At 36.8% G+C, this 22,129-nt stretch overlaps 1 protein-coding gene across 1 annotated transcript in view; it reads left to right on the top strand.

Annotated features, from left to right (window-relative positions):
* LOC143185330 (uncharacterized) overlaps positions 1-22,129 on the top strand; it is a 42,960-nt gene that overhangs the window by 8,737 nt on the left and 12,094 nt on the right. Inside the window, exons 2-3 of the mRNA XM_076388280.1 lie at positions 16,852-16,981; positions 21,882-22,024. Coding sequence (XP_076244395.1) covers positions 16,852-16,981; positions 21,882-22,024 — 273 coding nt within the window. The remainder of the gene's footprint in view (positions 1-16,851; positions 16,982-21,881; positions 22,025-22,129) is intronic.

Below are 22,129 nucleotides of genomic sequence, written 5' to 3'. Positions count from 1 at the left end.
ATAGTTGTATGTATGTCCCATTCAGTTTCACAACTAGATCCTCTTTCTTGCTTGTATCCATAAAGTATCCCTTACACAATGAGACTTGCTTCGAGGCGTCTCGCGACTAGCGATAGGACCAGACCACTTAGAATCATTTTGACTCTTATTCGATCTTTGAAGAGGCAAATGGATCCAAAATACAATTCCAAGTGGTCTCAGATCCATCACTTGCTTCGAGACAGTTAGAGTTATATCTCATCTTGCAGGGGATTAAAATAGACTTAAAATAGATAAAAAGTTCATGACACTCCAGTGCTATTGTTCGGCAAACAGATAGTCTGGTATATATGTAACACAGATTATTTATCTCGAATAGTTGTCTACGTTTAGTCTGCTTCATCTGAACGATAATGGATATTCAATGCCACGCGAATCTTCGTACTCGTAAATGAATTAATCATCATGTGTCTGATTGTGATCCTTCCTTTTTTGTTCCGTTTCAGTCATGGCTTTTTAATGAATAACTAATTTGCATGTAATTGATCAGAGAATTGCATAATAATGTGAACGTGCTTAAAGCGTTCGAAGAAAATGATAAAGTGTAAACATGTGATAATTGACCATTGGAGGGGAGTTACGTAGCTCTATCCTCGTTAGTAGTTGTAAAGATAAATAGACAAGGCTCTAAACATGTATATCGTGACTATATTGACGTGCATTTCCTTTCTTATCACTGTAACTAAAATCACGTAACAGATAAGAAGAAATAGTTATCTGTTCCGTTTAGTCTATAATGGATTGATACGTTGTATAATAACTGAGACTATTACTTCCTTTAGTAGTACAAGTCGATATGCATATTGGGAATGTAACGAGGTCAGTCTGTAAACTGTTGTTTTCAAAAGTTTCAGAAAATCGAGGTAGTTATACTAATAAGAAAAGTTTGGGTGAATACCTATGCGAATATCTAGCCTGCTGAAGATAATTTAAATAAAACGAGTAAAACCTTTCTTATGAAGTAATTTGAAAATAGAATACACCTATTTTTGCTTAATATACTACGAATGTAGTACGAGAATACATAGAAATTTCTTAACGATTTTCAATATTCTATTTAAAAGAGGTTTAAAATTCTTCTCGCTGTCTGGAAATACATCTATCGATTGTAACTTGAAATAACAACGTTATCGGGATTTTGTGCGAGCCAGTAGGTCAGACAGTGGGCTCGGTGATAATAAGATTTCATTAATTTAATGAAGCCGCTTGTTGCCTCGCTTATAAACGAGCACGCAATGTGCTCGTTTGCAAATCACGTCCACAGATGGTGTGTTGTAATTGTAGACTCGCATTTTTCGACAGAGGTAACGATTGAAATTAAAACCGAATAGAAAATTGAAAAAATGTGCAAGTAGTAAAGATATTAAGGAACTACGACAGAATTTTCGTGTTATAGTCATTAAGCAAATGAAAACAAACATAATAAACGTTAATAATTAGAAATTTAGCATGGAAAACCATACATATAAATAATCACTTGAACTCACTTCAGATTTGAAGTGAAATTCTACTAGGTATTTAAAAAATAAATAATTGTAAATACCTAATTTAGTATGTAATATACATATTACTAACACGTTGACTGCCACGTTAAATTCACTAAAAATTCTATCACTTTGGCAGTGACTACAACTTGAAAAAACTGATTTTTAATTCATTTTTATATTCATTCTAAAGAGTTCTCCTTCTTCTAGTTGCATCTCGCTATAATTTTTTGTTAATTCCATTCATAATTGTGTACGTTAATGTTACTCACGATATAAAAATTGTCACCCATATGTAACACATACCAGTCGACGTATTAAAAAAATGTTCTAAATACCACTGTGAAAGTCATTACTCTTACCGAATGAATACTTGACAGTGCACATGGAGGTCTTCTTAAGTATTAGGTCACATACTCACATGAGCGATACCCAATGCAAAACATTATAAGGCGTCACTGCATTGATTATTAAGCATTCTAGAAATTATTACTATGAAAAATTATATGAAAATTAAAAGTTTTTTACAAATATTATACACAGTAGATTGACTTATTTAGATTTATTACAATTTGCAGTAATTTATGACGTTTCGGACTTTATTACCCAGTTGACATATTTAATTCTAATTAATACAAATATAAATAAATGTTCTATATATTATACATTGCCATTAATTAATAGTAATTCCTCTAATTCCATGGAATTAGGATATAAAAGCAGGCCAACGGAGAAAAGCAGTATGTATCTACTAAAAATACGACAAGCTCCATTTCACATTTTTCTATAGCAACTGCCTTTCCCCATATCTGTGCACTATAATCCCATTATTCCATAATTATACCAAAAACAATGCAGAGGTCCAATTTGACCCAAAGCCCACTAGGCAAGGCTTTAACATCCATAATCTAGCCACCAATAATAAAGGGTTCAAACCCCTTCAGAATCAGCCCCTAACTCGAAATTTGCGCCAGACACACCATCATTATCGTTCACTCGGTATCAGGTTCTCGAGGTATCACGATTCTCTCCTGGCGCGTCTTATCAGCCGCGGCTCCGAAAGATCAAACGAGCCAGCGATAGTGTCTACGTCGAGGATGGCGTTAGAAAGTTTCATTAGCCCGATACACTTTCCTGGTGCGTTATCGTCGGTGGTCCTCAGGCATGGTCATCGCTGCATTGGTGGCACGCTATCGCCTCGACCCCCTCCTTCACTTTCGCAGGTTGTAACGTTACGGGGAACTCGTTCGTCGCCTGGGATTGTGTATCCAGTTGAAACGCACGCGCTGACACGTCGCCGCTGGGCCAGGTGGGGGGTGATCGTCGTGGGGACAGGGGAATGGACCTTATTTATAACGAGTCGGGAGTCGGGACCATCGTACGATGTCGGCACGACCAATCGCGAGGCATCTCGTGGTCTGGCCTTGCGGGGACTGTTTCGCCGTACACTTACATGCGTGCAAACATGATTCAGCGATTCCACGAAAGTGTCTTGCCCTCTTCTAGCGTGTGACGCTGGCACACGTGCTCGCGTGATTAGACCTTGTCTAGGTCGCTTCGTTTCCTATTCTGTCTTCGTTTCTTCTTTCCGTCCTTCGATTCCTTGACCTAGGGGGACCATTTTGGAGTCCTGAAGGCGAACTGGGTCATCTTGAGAAGACGACTGATTTGCGTTTTGGGTAAGCTTGAACGACTTTGGAGATTGTCGGTAGAGATTAGTGATAAGGGAGTGGTAATTGCTTGATAGTGTAAATAGGAATTAACTGGATGGCATCTGTGATATCAGATGGATCACTCTTGTTTGGGTTTTATATGAAGGGTTCTTTAATTATTTACTTTTATTATTTCATTAAGAATAGTGGTAGCTGAGTACATAGGCTACTAGAATATTGTGTTTTCTACTATTTTTGTTTATATTTCATCTACAAGATAATCAAATTAGCCATTAGAAATGTACCTGAAGTTTGAGTCTCGCGTGAGATCAGTTAATCGAGGTCGTCCTACTGTATTTGCTTTTGGATCCTCATTGAATTTCCGCTGTTGTTCTTCCTTAATTTCCCGCTTATTACAAGTTCTATTCTCTGTCTCAAGACCTCGAGCTGAACAATCAATTGTAGCTCATTCTTACACCGTTACGCGCATGTGGTTGAATAAAGACGACGCATATATAGTTACGTCTGGTACAGACACTAATAGTACGTGCCTGTCGCATCTAGTTTTCATAATCGCTTCGAAGGACATCTTCCACTATATTCGTGTTCAAGCCAGAAAAGTGCACTTCGCTAGCTAGTAAACGCAAAGTTCTGAACCATAAGTTGTCAAAGCTCTTGAGTGGTCGCAGGTGCGAGCTTCGAAACGCAAACGCTGTTCAAGATCTAAATTTCGCTATGTCGATACGCTGCGTGTATCGTATTGTTTCTAGAGAGTCATGTTTGGTTATTTAGGATAATATATTTTTAGGATCATATGTAAATGTAGAACTGTATATTTAAAAAAGAAATTGAATCTACAAGATAGCATTTGTATTTTTAGTAAAAGGGGATACTAAAGGAACTTTTCCTCCAAAATTCTTGTTACACAATAGTCTTTAATATAGAGATAATAACATCTCCAATTTGATAAAATTAGATAGTCTCTTTTCTAAGAATCTAGAAAATATCACCATTTCAGGAACATTTGTACATTTTAATCACGTTTACTTAATGGAAAATCACGCCTTGAGACCTGTTTGAAATTGTAATTTGTACAAATTTACTCCCGTTATTAAGCGCATATAAGTACATAAGGTGAGACTGTGCTATCTTGGTGCAGATTCTTCGTCGAAACGAATTCCCAGGATGGTAATTGAAACAGATGAAATTTAATTAAGGTCGTGATCCCCGATCATTCTAATTCAACGTCTTCATAATTATCGCTTTGAGTTACACTGGAAAAACATTTAGAGTTCTTTTCTCGTTGGAGGTACGACCCACGTGGATAGTTATTATAAGAAAGACGAGAGCAATTATTCAGTATTGATTCAATGAACTCGTTCAAATTTGTATGCCCTTTTTGTGAGATACAGTTATCATAAGGAATTTGTCTGTGGAAATAACTTCGCTTCTTACTTTTCATAATACGATTCATCTACTTAGGCTATCTAATGAACAAGAATTTCTGTTCCATTTCAAACGTATAATGGAATATCCAGAATCGTACTTTGCTATCAGTACTTCACTAAGAATGAATTAGTCGAGAAGTATTTACAGCATCGAATTTTCTTTCTCGTCGACCTATGTACTTAAAAAGTTAAAAAAGTTCCATTTAACTTTATTTACAAGTTTTATTGCTCTATAGGTAAATTTCATTTATCTCATTTCATAAATGAAATACTGTACAAGTTTAGTCGAAGGCAAAAATAACCATCATTCACTGAAGAAAGTTCAACTTCATTTTTACAAAATTAAATGTAATTAGAGAAAAGTAATGTCGATCTTTGACAGTGCACTCTCCCAAAACTAAGACGCAGATGTTTATCGCGAATCTTTCACTGCTTTTAAACCACATAAACTTTTCACTTTAAATATCAGAGGAAAAATCGTGACCTCAGAAAAGTCGAGAGGCATCAGCAAACTATCATCCCCTGTTCAAAAAGAAAAGGGAACGAAATCTGCTGCGCGACAGGGTAACTCGAGTGCACCTAGGAATGCAAATTTTTCAATTCGCGGTCGGACGAAAAACAGCGACGTCAGTTCCCCTCCCAGATGCATTAAATCAACCGGCGAAACCTCAAACAAGGTGTTCTCGAAAATCCCCTTCGCGCTGCGGAATAATTAGTCGGTACTTTGCTGGGATTCCAAGCCGTGTCAATGGAGGGAAGGAGAGACGATGATTCCACCGCAATGTTCTACCCCGTCGGTGTGCACACAGTTCCAAGAAGACGCCAGAGCAAACTTAACCAGGGCGCAACTTTCCTTCGTTGGCGTATTTCCCTTTCGTCGATCAGCTGAATCTGTTAGGGCTTTATCTGTCGGTGAAATCGGCCAGAATCTCGCTAATTGGTCGAATTCTACGCATCCAGGTAGAGTTTACCTGTATTCGCCGTTGTTAGGCATCGTATCACCAGGTTGCTCAGAAACAGGAGACACAATGCAGCTACCAATTATGACTAGACAACTTGCAGCAGTCATTTGTTATTTGTTAAATTGGGATGCTCTTATGACGCTTTTGTGATATTATGTAGTTTAATGTGGTGTTATTAACGAGAAATAGCGAATAGAAAATATTTTTGTTATGATGGAATCGTCAGTGTTGTGATTATGTGATTTTTGCGATTGCTAATTTAGTTGGTAATTGATGAAATGGGAAGTGATTAAATGTTTTTAAGATATTTACGTTATTGGAGTATGTAAAATGTTTTTTGTGTGTTTTAGTATCTATTTTTCGTTTATTTAGTTGAGATTGCATGAAATTAAGTGTGAATACATTTTTAATTAGGTCAGTAATTCACTCTTATCGCTATAAAATGTAGAAAAAATAGAACAGCTCATCTGAAACTGTAGGTTCAAATGGCATGAAATAACCTGAAACTGAAATTTATATTACTTAAGAAATTAGTAAAATTTCGCTCAATTTATTTCTAACAGTTCATTAAGAAGTATTAAATTTCTTGTAATTATTACTTCTCGCGTTTGCAGTTATCCTAATTCAAGACATTATAATTCTCAGCATTTAGCGTAGATATCTCATTTTTCCTCATTTTCAATTCCATTTCCAGTCTCGTTCTCGGTGAAATTTAATAGTTTGGTCGAGCAGTAAGTGGCTTAATAAACTCCTTCTATACTTTTATGTTTATTGCATCGATGCAAAAAAATTGTACCCTTTAAAAGCTTTTCTCAGAAAAAGAATAATGCGGGGGAGCTGGGATGAGGGCGATTTATTCTGCCATTTTCCTGGGAAAAGAATGATTCGCTGTTTTGCATTTTTACGTTTCCCGAATCGTAAAGTTTAGCTTTTACTGCTGGCTACTTCGGATTAAATGCAGCTTTAGCGTTAATTTCATTCCAGCGTGTCGCATCTATACGGCCAAACGGGGTCGCATACATTTGTATTAATTCGCGTACATGATGAGAGGTATTAACTCTTCACTGTTTGCTTTGCCGAAATTATTGTAAAGATATTCGTCGTAATTAAAGTATCAGTATCAGTATTTTATCATTATTCTATCAATATTCAGAATTTAAATCTGAGAATTTTAGTATTCATCATTTAATTACATTTTGAGTTTCAATCTGTGCTTGTTGAGATTATTTGTAATTATCATCTAAATGCACTGTTTTATGCATTTTCGTTCTTTTTTTTTTTTTTTTCGTTTTTATTAGGATCTCGTAAAAATTATCTGTCAACTGCGCTGTGTCAACGCGTCGCGTGCAACCCATGTCCACACATTTTTCCCAGCGCGACAGTGTATTTAGCTGCGTGCAAACAAAACGCTTCAAAGAGCTTGAATTCTGTTTCTATTTTTGAGAGAGGGCTCTTGGAAAGTGTGTATTCCGAGGCTGGGAAAACATGAAATGTTTGTCATTCGGAAGCAAAAATTGACAAGAGAGGACTAATGATAAAATTTTTACGTACTTAGCTGTGTGAACATCAGTTAGATATCTAAAAAATTAATTAAAGTACATCCACAGGTACCCACTAAATAATTATTTCTCTTCTTGCACGGAATGTATAACTAGTAGATATTTAAAATATTAAATCTACTTATTTATTCCCATTATACTGAGAACTACTTTCTTTTCAAAGATATCACGCATTACTGTTCCATAATAAAAAAAAATAGAGAATAAAATTCAAATATTTTGCCATTCGATATAGACGCAAAATACAGAAAAAAAATGAAAAAAAAACTATGACTCAATTTAGTATTATTTACTCGTGTAACCAGATTCCTTGAAATTGCGAAATCTCTAAAAATGTTTCAATTTCGCAACAACACCAATATTAAAAGCGCTCACCCCAGTTTCATGGAGGTAAGAGCTGCGTATTATTTCTTTCACACGAAGCGTATACGCGATACGAGGTCGTACATGTTTCACTCCCTCGTTTCGTTCGCTCCAGGGGTGGCTACAGAAATTTTCTACGTCGAAGACGTCCCCTTTGCGGCCCTCCCCACTCTGTTCACGTTGCCGCAGGGTGGTCGAAGTGGCAAGCTAACCAGAGGGTGCGAACCACGCTAGTCGTGGAATTAACTAATGCTTGGTCGCATAATGTTCTCGTAATTTTGGCCCCTTTGCCAACGCCATAACACCTCTGTGTTCGCTTTAAAACACCCGTCTACTTCGCGGAGGGTTGTACATACGTGCGTTGCACGAAAAGGAAATGGACTGGTCAGGCTCGATGAAGAGAAAAGCACGAAACACATTGTTATAGTAATCCACGTCGTCACTCGTCAGTTTTGGCTTGCGTAATTAGTGATATGCTCATTCAGAATTGAAAAAATTCATTTAATACATTCATTATTTATTAGATTCCTATTTCTGTTTCTCTTTTTGTCCATAACTAGGCGACGGTTTTATGAAAAAGTATGATACACATGTTTTACTCTGCGCAGAAAATTGCATTAGTTAATAGTTAATACAGTCATTTACTCTCTGCACGATTGCTCTAAATTAGTTTAAATAGAAGGTGAAGTTTATTTCGCCAATTTGCTTTCAAATCTGTATATGACAAATATCTCGAGAATACATTCCCAGTTTCAGTAATCAAGAAGTTATGAATTAATTTTGTTCAAATTTTCAAAGTGAACATTTTTCACGCGCTGAATATTAATTAAGCTGAAAATTTGTATGACGTTTGAATTTCGAGGGAATTAGTCATCGATAAAGTCCCTAATGAAGTACTTTTTTAAAAAAAGGGATTAATACGACGTAAAGCCAGGAAAGTTGACGCTAATTAAATGTCCTTATACGAAGGTAATTACTAATGTCAAAGTAATATTTTAAAATAATATCGAAACGTTTACGATTTCTTTATACGTATAAACAGTTTTATTCAATTTGATAAAACTAGGGACTTCTACCAATATCGCCTTCATCAACAGGGCGTAATGCGCTATTTGCTCGAGGATAATCGTTTCTGTATCGACACGATGTTCCCTCGTTCCAACTTTCTCCGACTCGTCCTCTAACGATAATCTGGAATCGATTTCGCCCCTCCGCAGAGTTTCGTCGACCGTCCATCGCCGAGGCGATCTCCCTCCAAAAAAAGCATAGGTGGATTAATGACGTCGACAGACGGAAATTATCGAGCACAGAAGGAAAAAACGAGGAGTCGACAGTGTGACTCATGCTTCGACAAATACCTTCACGGTGCTCTTCCGATCCTCCCGTTCGATTTTATCCGCCCCTCCTGCCTACGCCGATTCCTCTTTTTCTCGTGCTGCTGCTTCCGTTCCCATTTCTTTTTTTCTTCCTTTCTCTTAATCGAGAACAGTCAACCCCTGGCAAACATTGATTCCGCTCCCCACGGTGGAGGGAGAACGAGCAGCGTCGTTCCTGTTCGAGCACGATCATTAAAATAACGAGTGAAAGGATCCTCGGGGAGGCCAACGTGTCGAAGACGACCGCTTTCTTGGTTGAGTTGGAACTGTGTTTCAAAGCGAAGCTATGGAAACTAGGATTCCGTATCGCAGAGATGACGAATGGTCCTGCGGTAGAGGGTTGTTCGTGAGTCATAAAGGGAAAACGTACGAGGGAAACTATGATAAAGGCGGTCGGGGTAATCTGGCTGGGAGATCAATGCGCAAGTAGTCGATTCTCTGTGCGCCTCCTCTTCCTGCTGCTGGTCGTTCTTGAGGCTTGCATGACGAAGTTTCGTATTTAGTTCAGTAGGAGATTCCGCTGGTATGAATGAAAAATTGTGCTTTTTGAAGACATTTTTGTTTATTAATGTTCGTTTGAATATTATTCTCTAGTATCTACTTGTTTGCATTAGGACTTGCCTTCGTGGGCTTTCTGATATACTTGTTTATGATGTTAATAGTCAGTTCATTTCTTCATTATTATGCTGCAATTTATTTTGCTTTGATAGTGAGGAACAGATAGGTATCTTTTAGTATTAAGTCTATATTTATTATTTGTGTATTTACTTATATTGTAGTGTGATATAACCACTGCAGGAACTCTGCAGCTAGTGAGTGCATTTTGCATGATGCACCTGGGTGTTCTATTGCGTTGTGATGTGCATGAGACTGCGCTTGGAAAACGCTTGGCTCGATTTCCATACGACTTGACACGGAAAACGAGATCGGAGCGGTTTACTTTGGTTTGAAGTCGGTTTGATCTATAATCATGGTTTGATCCATGAGCCGTGAAAGGAATCGAGAGAATGGATACTGAACTCGAAGGAAAATTCTTGATAGTACTGTATAAACGATCGAGGGACTGAAAGTCCCAGGTCAATAAACTGACCAGGGATTCTTTTTTACTTCAGTATCCAATTACGATATGACAGCATAAGATGTCCTATCATCTTAATAGTTTTCCATCTAGTATCACTTCAGAATTTAAATTCGATATTAATATCGGTAATGGAAAGAATATGTCAATTTCAGCCTAGTTAGAACCAGATTTAATTGCTTGAATTCCTTCTTCCTTATATGTATAATAAATCTTCAAATTAAAAGTTATTATTCATCCAAAAATCTATTCAACATAACCCTAACATCTCATGTAAATATTACAACAAAATTATTCCCAAAACGTTCACCTTCAATCGACCCAAATCGATTCGCGTTCTTGCCCAAACAATTCGAATAAAATTTACCGAAATTATTCATGAATAGCTTCCTCGAACAGGCGCGGGGTTGAATTTAAATTCCGCTTGAAATTTGTCGCGCACGCCGACGAATCGACAGCTGTTCGTAAGTGCTTGCCCGTGTAATCTCGTTTGGGGGGTAATAATAGGAACCGAATGCCACATGTTTAGTCGTTTAACTGTTCGACTCCATCAAACTGTCAACGACTAATCGACAGCCTAGTTTCCTGTGAATTCACGTCTTCTTTACATAGCTGTTTCACTCAATTTTTAAACCGAAACGATCGATTTTTCGGTTAACGTTAACAGTGTTTGCGCCCCTGCTGTCATCTAATTCGCGTCGCCTCGATTTTCGTCGCGTCGCCGTTAAAAATTCAAATAACCCCGCTGCTTCCTCAGGGACGACAAAAATTTGTAGAACGTCATCTAAATAATCGCTCTAAATGCATCAGCGGGCTGTCGACGATGACACTCTATTAGAATAATTAATCGTGCAATTAACTAATTTGCTGGTCGAAGGACCATCTTCACGGAACTGAGCTTTTTCGTTTGCTACTGAATGAACGACCGTTGAAAGCGCTTAAATCTGTGGAAAAGTATGGAGGAATCCATTAGGGCCAATTAAGTGTATTCTGAGCGATACGAATAAGCGACGGACCAACCGTTTTTCCTCGCAGACTCGTAAGTCGAATATTTTCGTAATTAAAAGTCGCTCGCTCGCTGCTGGAACTCGCGCCAGCTTTTCGACGTCGACCGTTTGAAACGTGTGCCGGCTAATCCGCGAAATTAGCAGTCGTTAATGAGGAAAACGCAAAGTAAATTGATGCAAGAAATTAGCGGTACTCTGCTGAAGCTCAAATTGAGCTGCGTTTTCATTTAGAATGTTTACTAAATGTATGCAGTCAGTAAGTGATTTTCATCGTGGTTGTAATATTTCTCATTTTTAATTTTTTTGTGAAGAATACTCTTTATCCTTTTAATTTTTTAAATTTTTATTTTAAATTTCTTTCACGTGTGCTTTAATTATGTCCTTCAAAATTTATAAAGACTTTATTGTTAATTCCATAATGTCAGTTTAATTATTAGATCAAAAGATCGAAGAGGTAAAAAGAGAAATATAAACCACTGGTGAGACTCCAAATACCTGCAAACTTCCTCAGTAAACTCAGTAAACCAGCATCGATCCTTAAAAAATTGCTTTCCGCGATAAAAAAACCTACTTCACGTGTCCCTAAAAAACAACATACTATCGTGTTTCCCATTCGTCTCAAGGAGCAGAAAACCCAGTCGACTCGAAGCTCGGGGAATCGAAAAATCAAGGCACGGTGTATGGGCTAGCAAACTGCGCAGAAATTCGCATAGACTAGCTAGTGTGCAATAGCTACATCTCTCGTAGGCAATCTCCATTCGTCGGCATGCTCGGTTTCCGTCGGTGTACTGCGTTATTTGATAATAGTCAATCTCGTGGAAAATAGGAGAAGGGAAGGAGTCAAACCAAAATTTACATTGAAATTCCGCGGCTCCTCTTTGCTCGAGAGATCGAAAATTAGACCGTGATCGCGAGCGGTTACGAGCATTCTTCTCTAGTCGTTCTGGAAACTTTTCGAATAGCAGCAGGGCCATGGCACAAAATGGAATTTACTTGGGACGAATCGTATCTCATGCTCGGACGCGCGCTTTTTCCCTCTCTAGAATGGCGGAACGCTTTTGTACGATATGTCGTCGGGGGTTGCTTCTTATTGTCGTCCAGCGACAAATGGAACTCGGCCACGGAGTCCGTTGCTTTTTACTCCCAGCAAGAAGTAACGAATAACTGGGCGAAATGATTGCTCTTATGGAGACAATGCGATCGTGTTAAGTGGCCTTACTCACGGAAACTATCTCGAGCCTTTTGTTTGCCGAGATAGAACGCTGCGACGTGAAATATCTTCCCGACCGTTTGTCAACCCTCGTTTGACCTTTCGTTTCGTGTAATATAGCGTGTCGCTTATTGTTTAACCTTGATGCTGTCAGTCCCCGTGGACTGACACTGCCTAACGAAAAGTTCCCTGTTAGTTCCCAGGGACTGACGTCACGCTTAATGTGTTAATAACGGTTTCAAATTTCTCACTGAAATAGATGAAAGGGTCGTCACTTTTTCTGGACCTACTTTGCTACTCGGTTTTTGGGTCTTTAGATAGTATGCTGATATCTTTCGTATCAACTGAATTTTATATGGTTAGTGTTCACGAAATTTTGATGAATTTTATTTATAATAATGTGTAGCTCGTTGAACACAAAATAAGGTTAATGTCCCAGTGGTTGACCATATCCTGATACCTGAACACTAACGTTAATTTTATTCAAGTTTAGATTTAAATTCTAATGTATTATGCATACCTAATTCAGACTAGAAGCTAGTGTCATAAAATAGTATACTTAGCTACTGGAATCTTATAATTTAAACATCAGGATGTACAGTGTTAGGTTGTTCACTTATTGGGACATTTGACATCTTAATCGTTCAGGTATTGGGACATGTACCTTAGCTGTTAAATATTCTTTTATAAGGGCACGTGTCCACTAGTGATTAATATTATCACCAGTTACTCTTGAAAGTACTCTCAGACAGTGTATTTACTATCAGACACTTCGAGTAACTGAGAGTAACTTTCCCAGATGAATATACCATCTAAGACTACTTTCAGAAGCAACAGGTAATAGTTTTAATCTCACGGGGACACGTAGCCTAAAAGAACAGAATTTCTAAATATCGAGAACAGCATCTAAAATTGTTTTCTCATTCAAATCATCGAGTTTAGACTCCCGATTGCTGACCTGCCCCTGAACCGCTTGTAACGCGGCTCCCCAACGAAAAATTCGGTGGATCCAGATAAAAAACACAGAAAACGCATTTCCAGTATGCTTAACGATGACGAACGAGCTCTGTTATTATTGCAACGAAGTTCGTGGGCCAGTGGTGCAGCCTGCAAAAAACCATTCATTCAAATTAAGAAGTTGATTTGAATTTAATGGTGTTTTGTTTGGTTGGTACGAATAGACTTCACTGTGTGGTTTCCCGTTCCTTCGCCATTCACCCCGCGTTTCGTGTTATTTTTCTATGTAATTCACAACGCTGGGACCGTATTTTATACATGGACTCTCATTTTCAATTCCCTTTACTTTGACATTGTATCCCCTGCACGCGGGGCTCGTGGTTGAAATTGAGCCAGCGAAGTTCCCTTCTCCTCCGAATACTTCGATATTTACGGTACAGTTTAGATGGGAGAAAAAGTTGTAACGAGGGTTCTTAATTGAATTTTTAATTAACAGCCCTTCGCGTTGTAGAAAGGAACTTTCGAAGTTTCCTGGACTAAAACATCACTTTCGTAACGTTGTGATGTTTCAAACGATTACAACGCGCAGTGAAACTATTAATCGTTAAGAAAAAAAAGTGTCGAAGGTTTATGTTACAGTTAAATAATTATAAAGTTGATTGTCCGTAAGTTCCTTGAGATCAGTTTACAGAGTACCTTTGTTACGAGCTGGAGTTTTATTGACAGCGAGTTTATAGCGAGATGAATTGTTCTGAAGTCTACTAATACTATGTACTAGTAACTTAATTTTATTTTACGAAGGCAGAAGCCATTTAATACAAATAATTCTAATTATGAGGTACAATATTTTCTTGTTATGAACTCATTGTTGTTTCTTCCATTTTTCGGAATTATACTATCTTTTTATTTCATTTACTTTTCTGGAAAATATTTACCAGTTTGTAGAACCTTTTCCAAAGTCTCGGCTATTAGATTACCATATAAAAATCCGAATATTCAAATATTTCATAATTTCGAAGTTTAAGAGTTTGAATTATTTAGTAACTTGAAAATTTGAAAGTTTAAAAATTCGAAAATTTGAAAATTTTGGAATTTGAAATTTGAAAACTTGAAAGTTCAGAAATTAAGAAATATTAATATTAGGAAATTTCCAAATCCTGAAATCTCCCAAGAAGGTTACAGTATTTTTTGAACAAGCAAAAACTAATTGACAACAGTTATAATATACATAAGTAAACTTGAGCACCACTTGCAAGGAAAAACGTCCAAGTTAATATCGCAAAAATATGTCTCTGATTCATCAAAATCTCGTAACGACCATCAGATTACGAATTTGTGTATACAACTGTATCCTAACTTTACAATTAAATTCATATCATGAAAACTGTACTTCTCTCGAACAGCAGGCTAAGCGATAGACAAGTTCGAGAAGCTTTCGTCAACGTCGGTAGAGCATCTCTCGAGCATATTACACACGTGTAAGCACTGAGATGCGTGCGTAGGAGTAGTCTCTGCTACGTTAGCTAAATTCTCGTTACACTGGTGGCCATGTTGGACCGTGTGTAATCCAGCCTAATCCTTGCAAAAAGACGAGCCGAGGCTCAAGTAGATCAAGCCAGCATTGGTCGGACGCGCAGTAGTGCGTCCACAGCGACACAGCTCCGTTGCACGACGACTCGATGTCGAGGCTAACGTGGATTTATTCTCGTCCTGGCACTGTCTATCCTCGTCCTCCCTCACAACGTGTTCCACGCTCCATGAGACTCATCGATTTGTCGTGTTGTAACTTAGCGACGAATAATAGAAACGAGAAATGAAAATGAAATATGAAATCAGGTGCACTTGATTCTTTTGCCGTTTGTGAAATAATTACTGTTTTAAAGAAATTCTACTTTCAATTTTTTAACATTATACCCAAATCACTTATTGTTGTCTCTGTACGAAAATTGTTTGGTAGATTATATTTTCTACATTATTAAACATTGAGAAAAAAGTTATTCATTTTCTAGGGTAGAGCAGTTGTGTTAAAGCGGGAATTTTTTATGGTTCATCTGCTATGTTACACAAATTTTATAAAGATTTATTTTTGTTTGTTATCACATTTTATAATGGTCTTTCTATTTTATATTACGTATTTCTGGGATATTTAATATTGACAGTGTAACTAATTTCAAGATTAAAAGAATAAGAATTGGTTCTTCTCTTCGAGTTGACAACCATGGCACGTAGTTGGTCCGATAGAAGGCAATGCGATTAGCTGTGGTGTGAGTTTGAGTGAATTTAAGATCGTCTTTCCTTTTGTGGCCTTGCCTCTTGAAGAATAATGATAACTTTCGAGGTAGACGATGACGGGAGAGATTAGCCAGGAGCACCACTCGTGATATCAAATTGAAAGCGCCTGAAGACCATCCACTAAGCGTTTTCTACTTCTCTTTTCCTTTCATTTCTGGTTCCTGTTCCTAGAAATATTAATTTACAAACTGTTACTGTTATCATGAAAATTTCCTCTCAGGTTTATTTGATATTCGAATGAATTGTTTGTTACATTCTACACTTGTAAGTGGTGAGACAGCAAACATCCATATTTAATTTCGAATTGATTGGCAAGAAAACATTTTCTAAATTAATTAACAGTTTGTCGTGCCAGGAAACATTAATTAAACAGTTGCAAATTGAAACACAACTTATAAATTACGTGTACTCGCGAAATTAAAAACTCTTTGCAACTAATGAATCTGGTACATCCAATAGCATGAGTGCTAAACTTTTGATGCAGGTTTCTATCAACAACCAAACAATATGAAATAAAATTCGCTGCGTTACAAACAGACAAATTAATTAAAAGTTACATGGAAGAAAAGGATAAACAAGAAACAAATTTATAAAAATTTTGTAATAGCTCAATTAAAATTCGGTGTGCCCCCATCTCATTAAAACTGTATTTATAACTGTAGGAGAAATTTCAATTTTCAAGTGCTGGGAACATTTGCCCAAATTGCTTATAATGTATTGTGCGTAAAATATTAAATGCTGTGTTCGGTGTACTATTAAATAAATAAGTAAATTATTGTAGCAACTCTATTTTTAGTCATTTCTTTTGGAAAAATGAGAATTTCTGACGGACTTCGCAAAATGTTTCAACGGATTCATTTGCGACTTTGAAATTAGTTTTCAAGAGAATTTTGCCATGTAAAAAGTCCTTCTGTTCCACGTGAAAAGAGATTTAGAATTCTTAATAACGTAAATGAGGGTACGATTTAAAAACATTAAATGGAATTGCTAGAAGCTTCAAGTACTTCGAAGGATAGTTTTGTATCATTGTGCAGTAATTTCATTTAAAATTCTTTATTCCATCCATTCTTTTAGAAAGAGCATAAAATCTTTCTCATCAAACAATAGAAGGATTAAAGTTAAAGACGACTTCCTACAATTTTTTCATACCAAAAATTTTATAATAAAACAGTACAATTAACATTTGTAAATTTTTAAATAGAATCTTTACAATATACATACATTTATAAAATATATAAAATTTAGAATATAGTTAATTTTTATTTCAAAAGTCAGCTTTAGGTAGTAATCGTTTTTAAAATCTTCAATGTGTTTCGAAATACTTCAGTACATTAAGTACGTTATCACAGAAATGATTTAGTTCAATGGAAGTACTTCAGTCCTGTCTTCATTGTATAATAACAATATCGTTATTTTCTTTTCAGTGCTCGGCAGTTGTCGAAGCCAAGAGTGTGGCCACGAGAGATTGGTGAAGTGCGGAAGGCCCCTCGAAAGGATTAACAACTACGATCTAGGCTTCGCTATGGAAAAGGAGGAATTGCAGCGAATATGCCCGTAAGTTTTCAAAAGCTCTTCGTTATTAACCGAATCGTTTAACTTCGCTCCCTACCTTAAAATGAATTCATTTCGTCCATTATTTCTCGCGATCATGCCGCTTTTTGATCCAGTTGGAGGAAAGTTTTAGGATCTAGGAGACATTTCTGATGAAGCGATCTTTCTCTGCGACTTTGAAAATTTATTTCAAATGCTGAATAACTGTGACTCATTTTGTAGAACGTTAAAGAAGTTTCTTCTCTGAAATTCGGTTTTTATTCAAATTTAAGAAATCTTTTTGCACACAAATTAGAGATTTATAAGTTTCAATTCTTTATTCATGATAATTTAACGCAATTATATTTGAATTTCATAGAAATTGAGAACTGGATTTTGTGTTGCAAGTACACCAGAGAAACTATCGTAATCTAGAATTGAACAACAAGTAAAGAAGTTCTTGAACTTTAATTCTACCATACTCAGGTTTTCTCCCCAATTTTTATTTTAATCGCTAACTCCTTTCGTCGTTTTCTCACGAGATATTCCAGTTTTTCCTTCATTTCTAGCGACAGAAGTTTACAGAAACTCTCGATCGAGCCACCGTCGAACTTCAACGCGCGAGAACACTTTTGTGCTTACCCTTGTCGTTAAAACCCGAACGATTTCCATGGAGCAGATTTTTCGGGGTCGACCATGTGCTCATAATTAGATCGATCAACTGAAACTTTAATACAAGTTAAATTCCTTTTTTAACCGCGCACTCATACGGGCTCCATCGGTCCGTTGGTTTATTTTCTTGATCGGGGAACTTCGAGGGAACGAGCTCTCGAATGCTGAAAGAGAATTCTAATAAGTCTGTCCGCTAATTCGCGGAAAGTTTGAGGAACGAAGGACCGCAGGATTTCTTCGGAGTTTTAAATAGCCTCTTGGATTGCCTTTCCTGATTAATTTTTGAAAACTTGGATGATTAACCCTTTCTGCGAAGGTCCTCCATCCATTTCCAACGTGAAACGAGAGATTCCCTTTCTCGCAAATTTTCATCCCGCCTCGCGGATTAACGTATAATAAAAATTATCATGGGAATGTAAATAGCGAAATTCGATATCGCTGGCATCCATGGGATTATTATTTATGAGATAGATTTATACGACTAGCAATTATGGACGGACCATTTAGAGGGAATTTATTTTTCGCGAATGCAATTTTGAAATGTTGCGCTCTTCGCGCGGAAATATATTAATACAGGGTTTTTCGGTTTCAAGAGAAATAAATGAAATCTGTGGCAGCATTTCGATATTAATAATTATTTATTTATATCGTCACTGATAGAGATTGAAGGTATTGGAACGATATTCGAGGCATATTAAACACTTGAACAAAAATTTAATAACAGTGGAGCGCTCTGGGCAATATTTCGTTGAAAATCAAAATTGTTCCATCAACCTTAAATTTCGTTAATAACCCGAGCTCACCTGACGGATATGCTTTTTCTTATTTACGTGATTTTCCCAGGATCATTTCAAAGTATTAACATGAAATCGCTGTTTTTTGTTATTATAATATTGTTAAAAATATCGAGTATAATTATTTTGAAGAGTACCACAGTGCAGTATTTGAAATATGGTGTCGAGATACCAACAACTTGTAAAATGAAATGCATACAACAAGATTAGAAAATCTGCATACAAAATGTTTGACAAGAGGTGTCAAAAAATTGAAGAGGTGATCCTTTATGCTAAGACAGAACAAAAATCATGTATGACAAGCTTGCGTTTGAGGCTTCATTGGAGAGTTATTACATTATTAGGACAGCGTCTAAAGTTCACATGGAGTGTGTCTGGCTAGAGACTTATTCTACTGCGAGTGAGCATTAGCCAGGTCAAACACATTGACGTCAGTCGAAGAAAGTCAAGTCGGACATATTTTACGCGCATTTTAAATGCAGCTTTAATAATCAATAACTTGGAAAGGAAGCCTCAAATGTAGTATCGGTGTTGTTTATTTTCGTCTTATTTTAATCTATAAAATCACCCTTTAAAATTTCTGACACCTGTCGTTAAATACCACGTATAGTCATTGGATAATAAAATTGTATAAAATTAAATGAAATGAGGGACACTTCATTCTATATTCTAATAAAATAAAAATGACAGAGAATGAGAGACACTTCGTTCATAGTCTAATAAAATAAAAAGAAAACAGTAAGATCTTGTAAAAAGCTTAATTTTCAAAAAAATGTATTTAAAATAGTCTGGCTCTCAGGTACAGAACTTTATTTCCCAAAATCACTGTTTCCTCATTGAACTTACTTTTCAAACTTCTTTGTCCGCCACTGTGGGTACTGTACAGAGCTGGTAAGGTTGCACCTGGAAAAAATGTGGATCCACATGGTCACAGTAGACAGAATCGCCTGATCTCACACACACTTTCAGATACAACGTATCATTGGCCAAACTAATCACAACTATTAACCGAATTGACGTATCCCCTACACACAGAAATTGACTACCATGTCAAAACGTGTCTCGGCTGCCACCTCACCAGCCCTGCACAGTACCTTTTGCTAAATGAATTACAATACTATCTACAAGCGCAGTGCATTGAATGCAATTGGCAGTTTCACTGAACGAAATCTGGAATTGAGCGTGTGAAGTTCGCGCCCACCTTGAAAACGGGACCGAAACGGCAAATATTCGCACGGCGTTCAGCGAATTTTGGGAATCCTGTGAAATCGGGCGGCGAAACGATAGCGTGCTCACGTGTACATAAAACGGTCGAACGTACGATCGCGCGTGATTTTCGGAGTCGCGCGAACCGTTTCGGAAAACCATAAATTTCCCAATGACCGGGAAATTTTGCCGCGATTTCTGCTCTCTCCGCTGCTTTCCACGGGAACGGGTATCCGACAATAGTAATCTCGGAACGGTGTGAAATAAACGGAACCGGAAAGAACTTTAGGGGTGTGCTCCAGCACCCGGAAGCTGAACATTTTTACTGACTCAGTTTTTTTTTCTTCTTTTTTTTTTTCAGTCGAATAAAATGCCGGGATAGGAACGTTTCTTAGGCAATTCTAGTAAAGTAATTTTAGCTGGGCGGTGTTCTTTTAGAAATAGAATTTGTGGATTTGAGGGAAATTAATTTATAAGAATACAGATCCACAGAGTACAGGAATACAGTTTGTCGATTGTTGTTAACTACTGACAAGAAGACTTATCAGTTGTTTTATTTCTACATTTACATGGATGAAGTATTCGGTACATAGTAGAATATCTGTGAAACTATAGAAGTAAAATAATTGATGAGGTACAAATGGACCCTGTTCTGCATTGGTGTGTTAATTCAATAAATATCGAATTTCTAATAATGAATGTAGTATTATTATAAATATTATAATTAATGATATGTTTACTGATGAATGCTTAAAAAACAATTGTTTAAATTCGTGAAGCTTTTAAAATTACTTTTACGAATTGTCTTATCGAACAATTTTATTTCTATGTGTAATTTTTAGTGTAATTTAATTCTTTAATATTATTCTTTGCACTAGAAAGCTCAAATAAACGAATATTGTTAATTAGTTGCAGGTAATTATAGATAATTAATGAATTCTCGTGTTTTAAACAAACTGGGTTATATTTTACTTGTAATCTACTATCCTTGTATCTAAACAATTATTTTAATGGATAATATTAGTAATTATATTAGGGGGATTACCAGAATAGGTTATTTTAATTAAATTGAAGCTAATTATTTGTGGGTTAACACACCAATGCAAAATTATGCGATTGAGTGAATCTATTAAATAAATCTATTTGTACCAGCGTAGACAGACATTGTTTAAGGTCTACACTCTTCTTTTTTCAAACTTGAAGGCGACGTGAATTGAATTCACTCTATTCGAAGCAATGCAGTCCTGAATACGCAATTTCTTAAAAGCTCAGAGGATAGGTGACAAAAGTTTCGCGCAAGTTTCTCACAACCTTTGTTATTCACGTCTCCCGAGCAGTTAAAGAGGCGTCAAAATCCTCTAGGGACGACGATCCCTAAGATCTTCTAAGAAACTTTTCCCTTTTAAAAAGGGAACTTGAGTATCATTTATTAAACGTATTGGATATTATTTAAATAAAGAAAGTACCTACTCTTAGTATTAAAGTTCTATTAAATATCGTTCTAGAAACTCCATAAATCTTCTTACATAGTATACGTAAATGCAGTATTTTACGATTAAATTGAATGTAGATTTTAGATACGTTCCCTTTGCCAGAAAAATTATTCACAGTTTTAATGATGAACCATAACGCAGCGGATCGTAAAACTTCCACGTTGGAACCTTTCAATTCACTTTTATTGGATTATCGTCTGCATTGTTTCGCGTGTTGAATTTACGTAACCATTTTACGAGTGGCGTTACGAATAAAAGGCGGCCCAAGCATGGTCTATAATCACAGAGTTTCCCATTAAAATTTCAAATTTCAATTGAACAGAAAAATGTAATTATAATTCACGGAAGTGGTATGCCCTCGATATTTTAATTTAAAAAAGAAATTTCTTTAAACTCCACGTTCTTCCCGATTCCACATCGTCTGATCCGTGAATTAGGGGAGTTCTTGGTCATGAACGTAGTTGCTGCAATTAACTGTCGCGGAAAGTAGGAAAGTCTCGCGAGCCCATTACAAAATATTCTTTTCTGGGGGATGATGAGGGAGCTCTAGTCGAAACGTTCCTTCGTCGCGTGGAGCAATGTGTATCTTTGGTCCTCGTTGAAAATAGATTCAGCGAAGTGGGTCCTCCATTCCCTCGTTACTTACTAAACTAAACTAAATCCACGAAGTTTCGTCGTTGAAGACACTCGTGCAATTCCAGATCCTAATTACCATTATGCTTTCATGCCTGCATCAAGGATTCTTTCTCGTTCTTGCAGCGAATTGGAGACCAGCATGAAGTGCATCCAGGCGTTCACATTTGACTGCATGCAAGAAAAACAACGGGAGGAATTCAACTCTATGTACGTTGGTACTAACAAGGTGGTTATAGAGCTCTGTCATGATGGCCCTTATCAGGATGGTAAGTTTTACACTCTGTTTTGTATTTTAAGGTTGTTAGAAGGTAGTTGAGGGTGGAGGTTAGCTGAATGAAACTTTCCTTGATAGTCAATTTAGAACTAGTGAG

This window comes from Calliopsis andreniformis, chromosome 2 (assembly GCF_051401765.1).
Source record: "Calliopsis andreniformis isolate RMS-2024a chromosome 2, iyCalAndr_principal, whole genome shotgun sequence".
Lineage (NCBI taxonomy): Eukaryota > Metazoa > Arthropoda > Insecta > Hymenoptera > Andrenidae > Calliopsis > Calliopsis andreniformis.
This window is presented reverse-complemented; position numbering and strand designations above follow the sequence as displayed.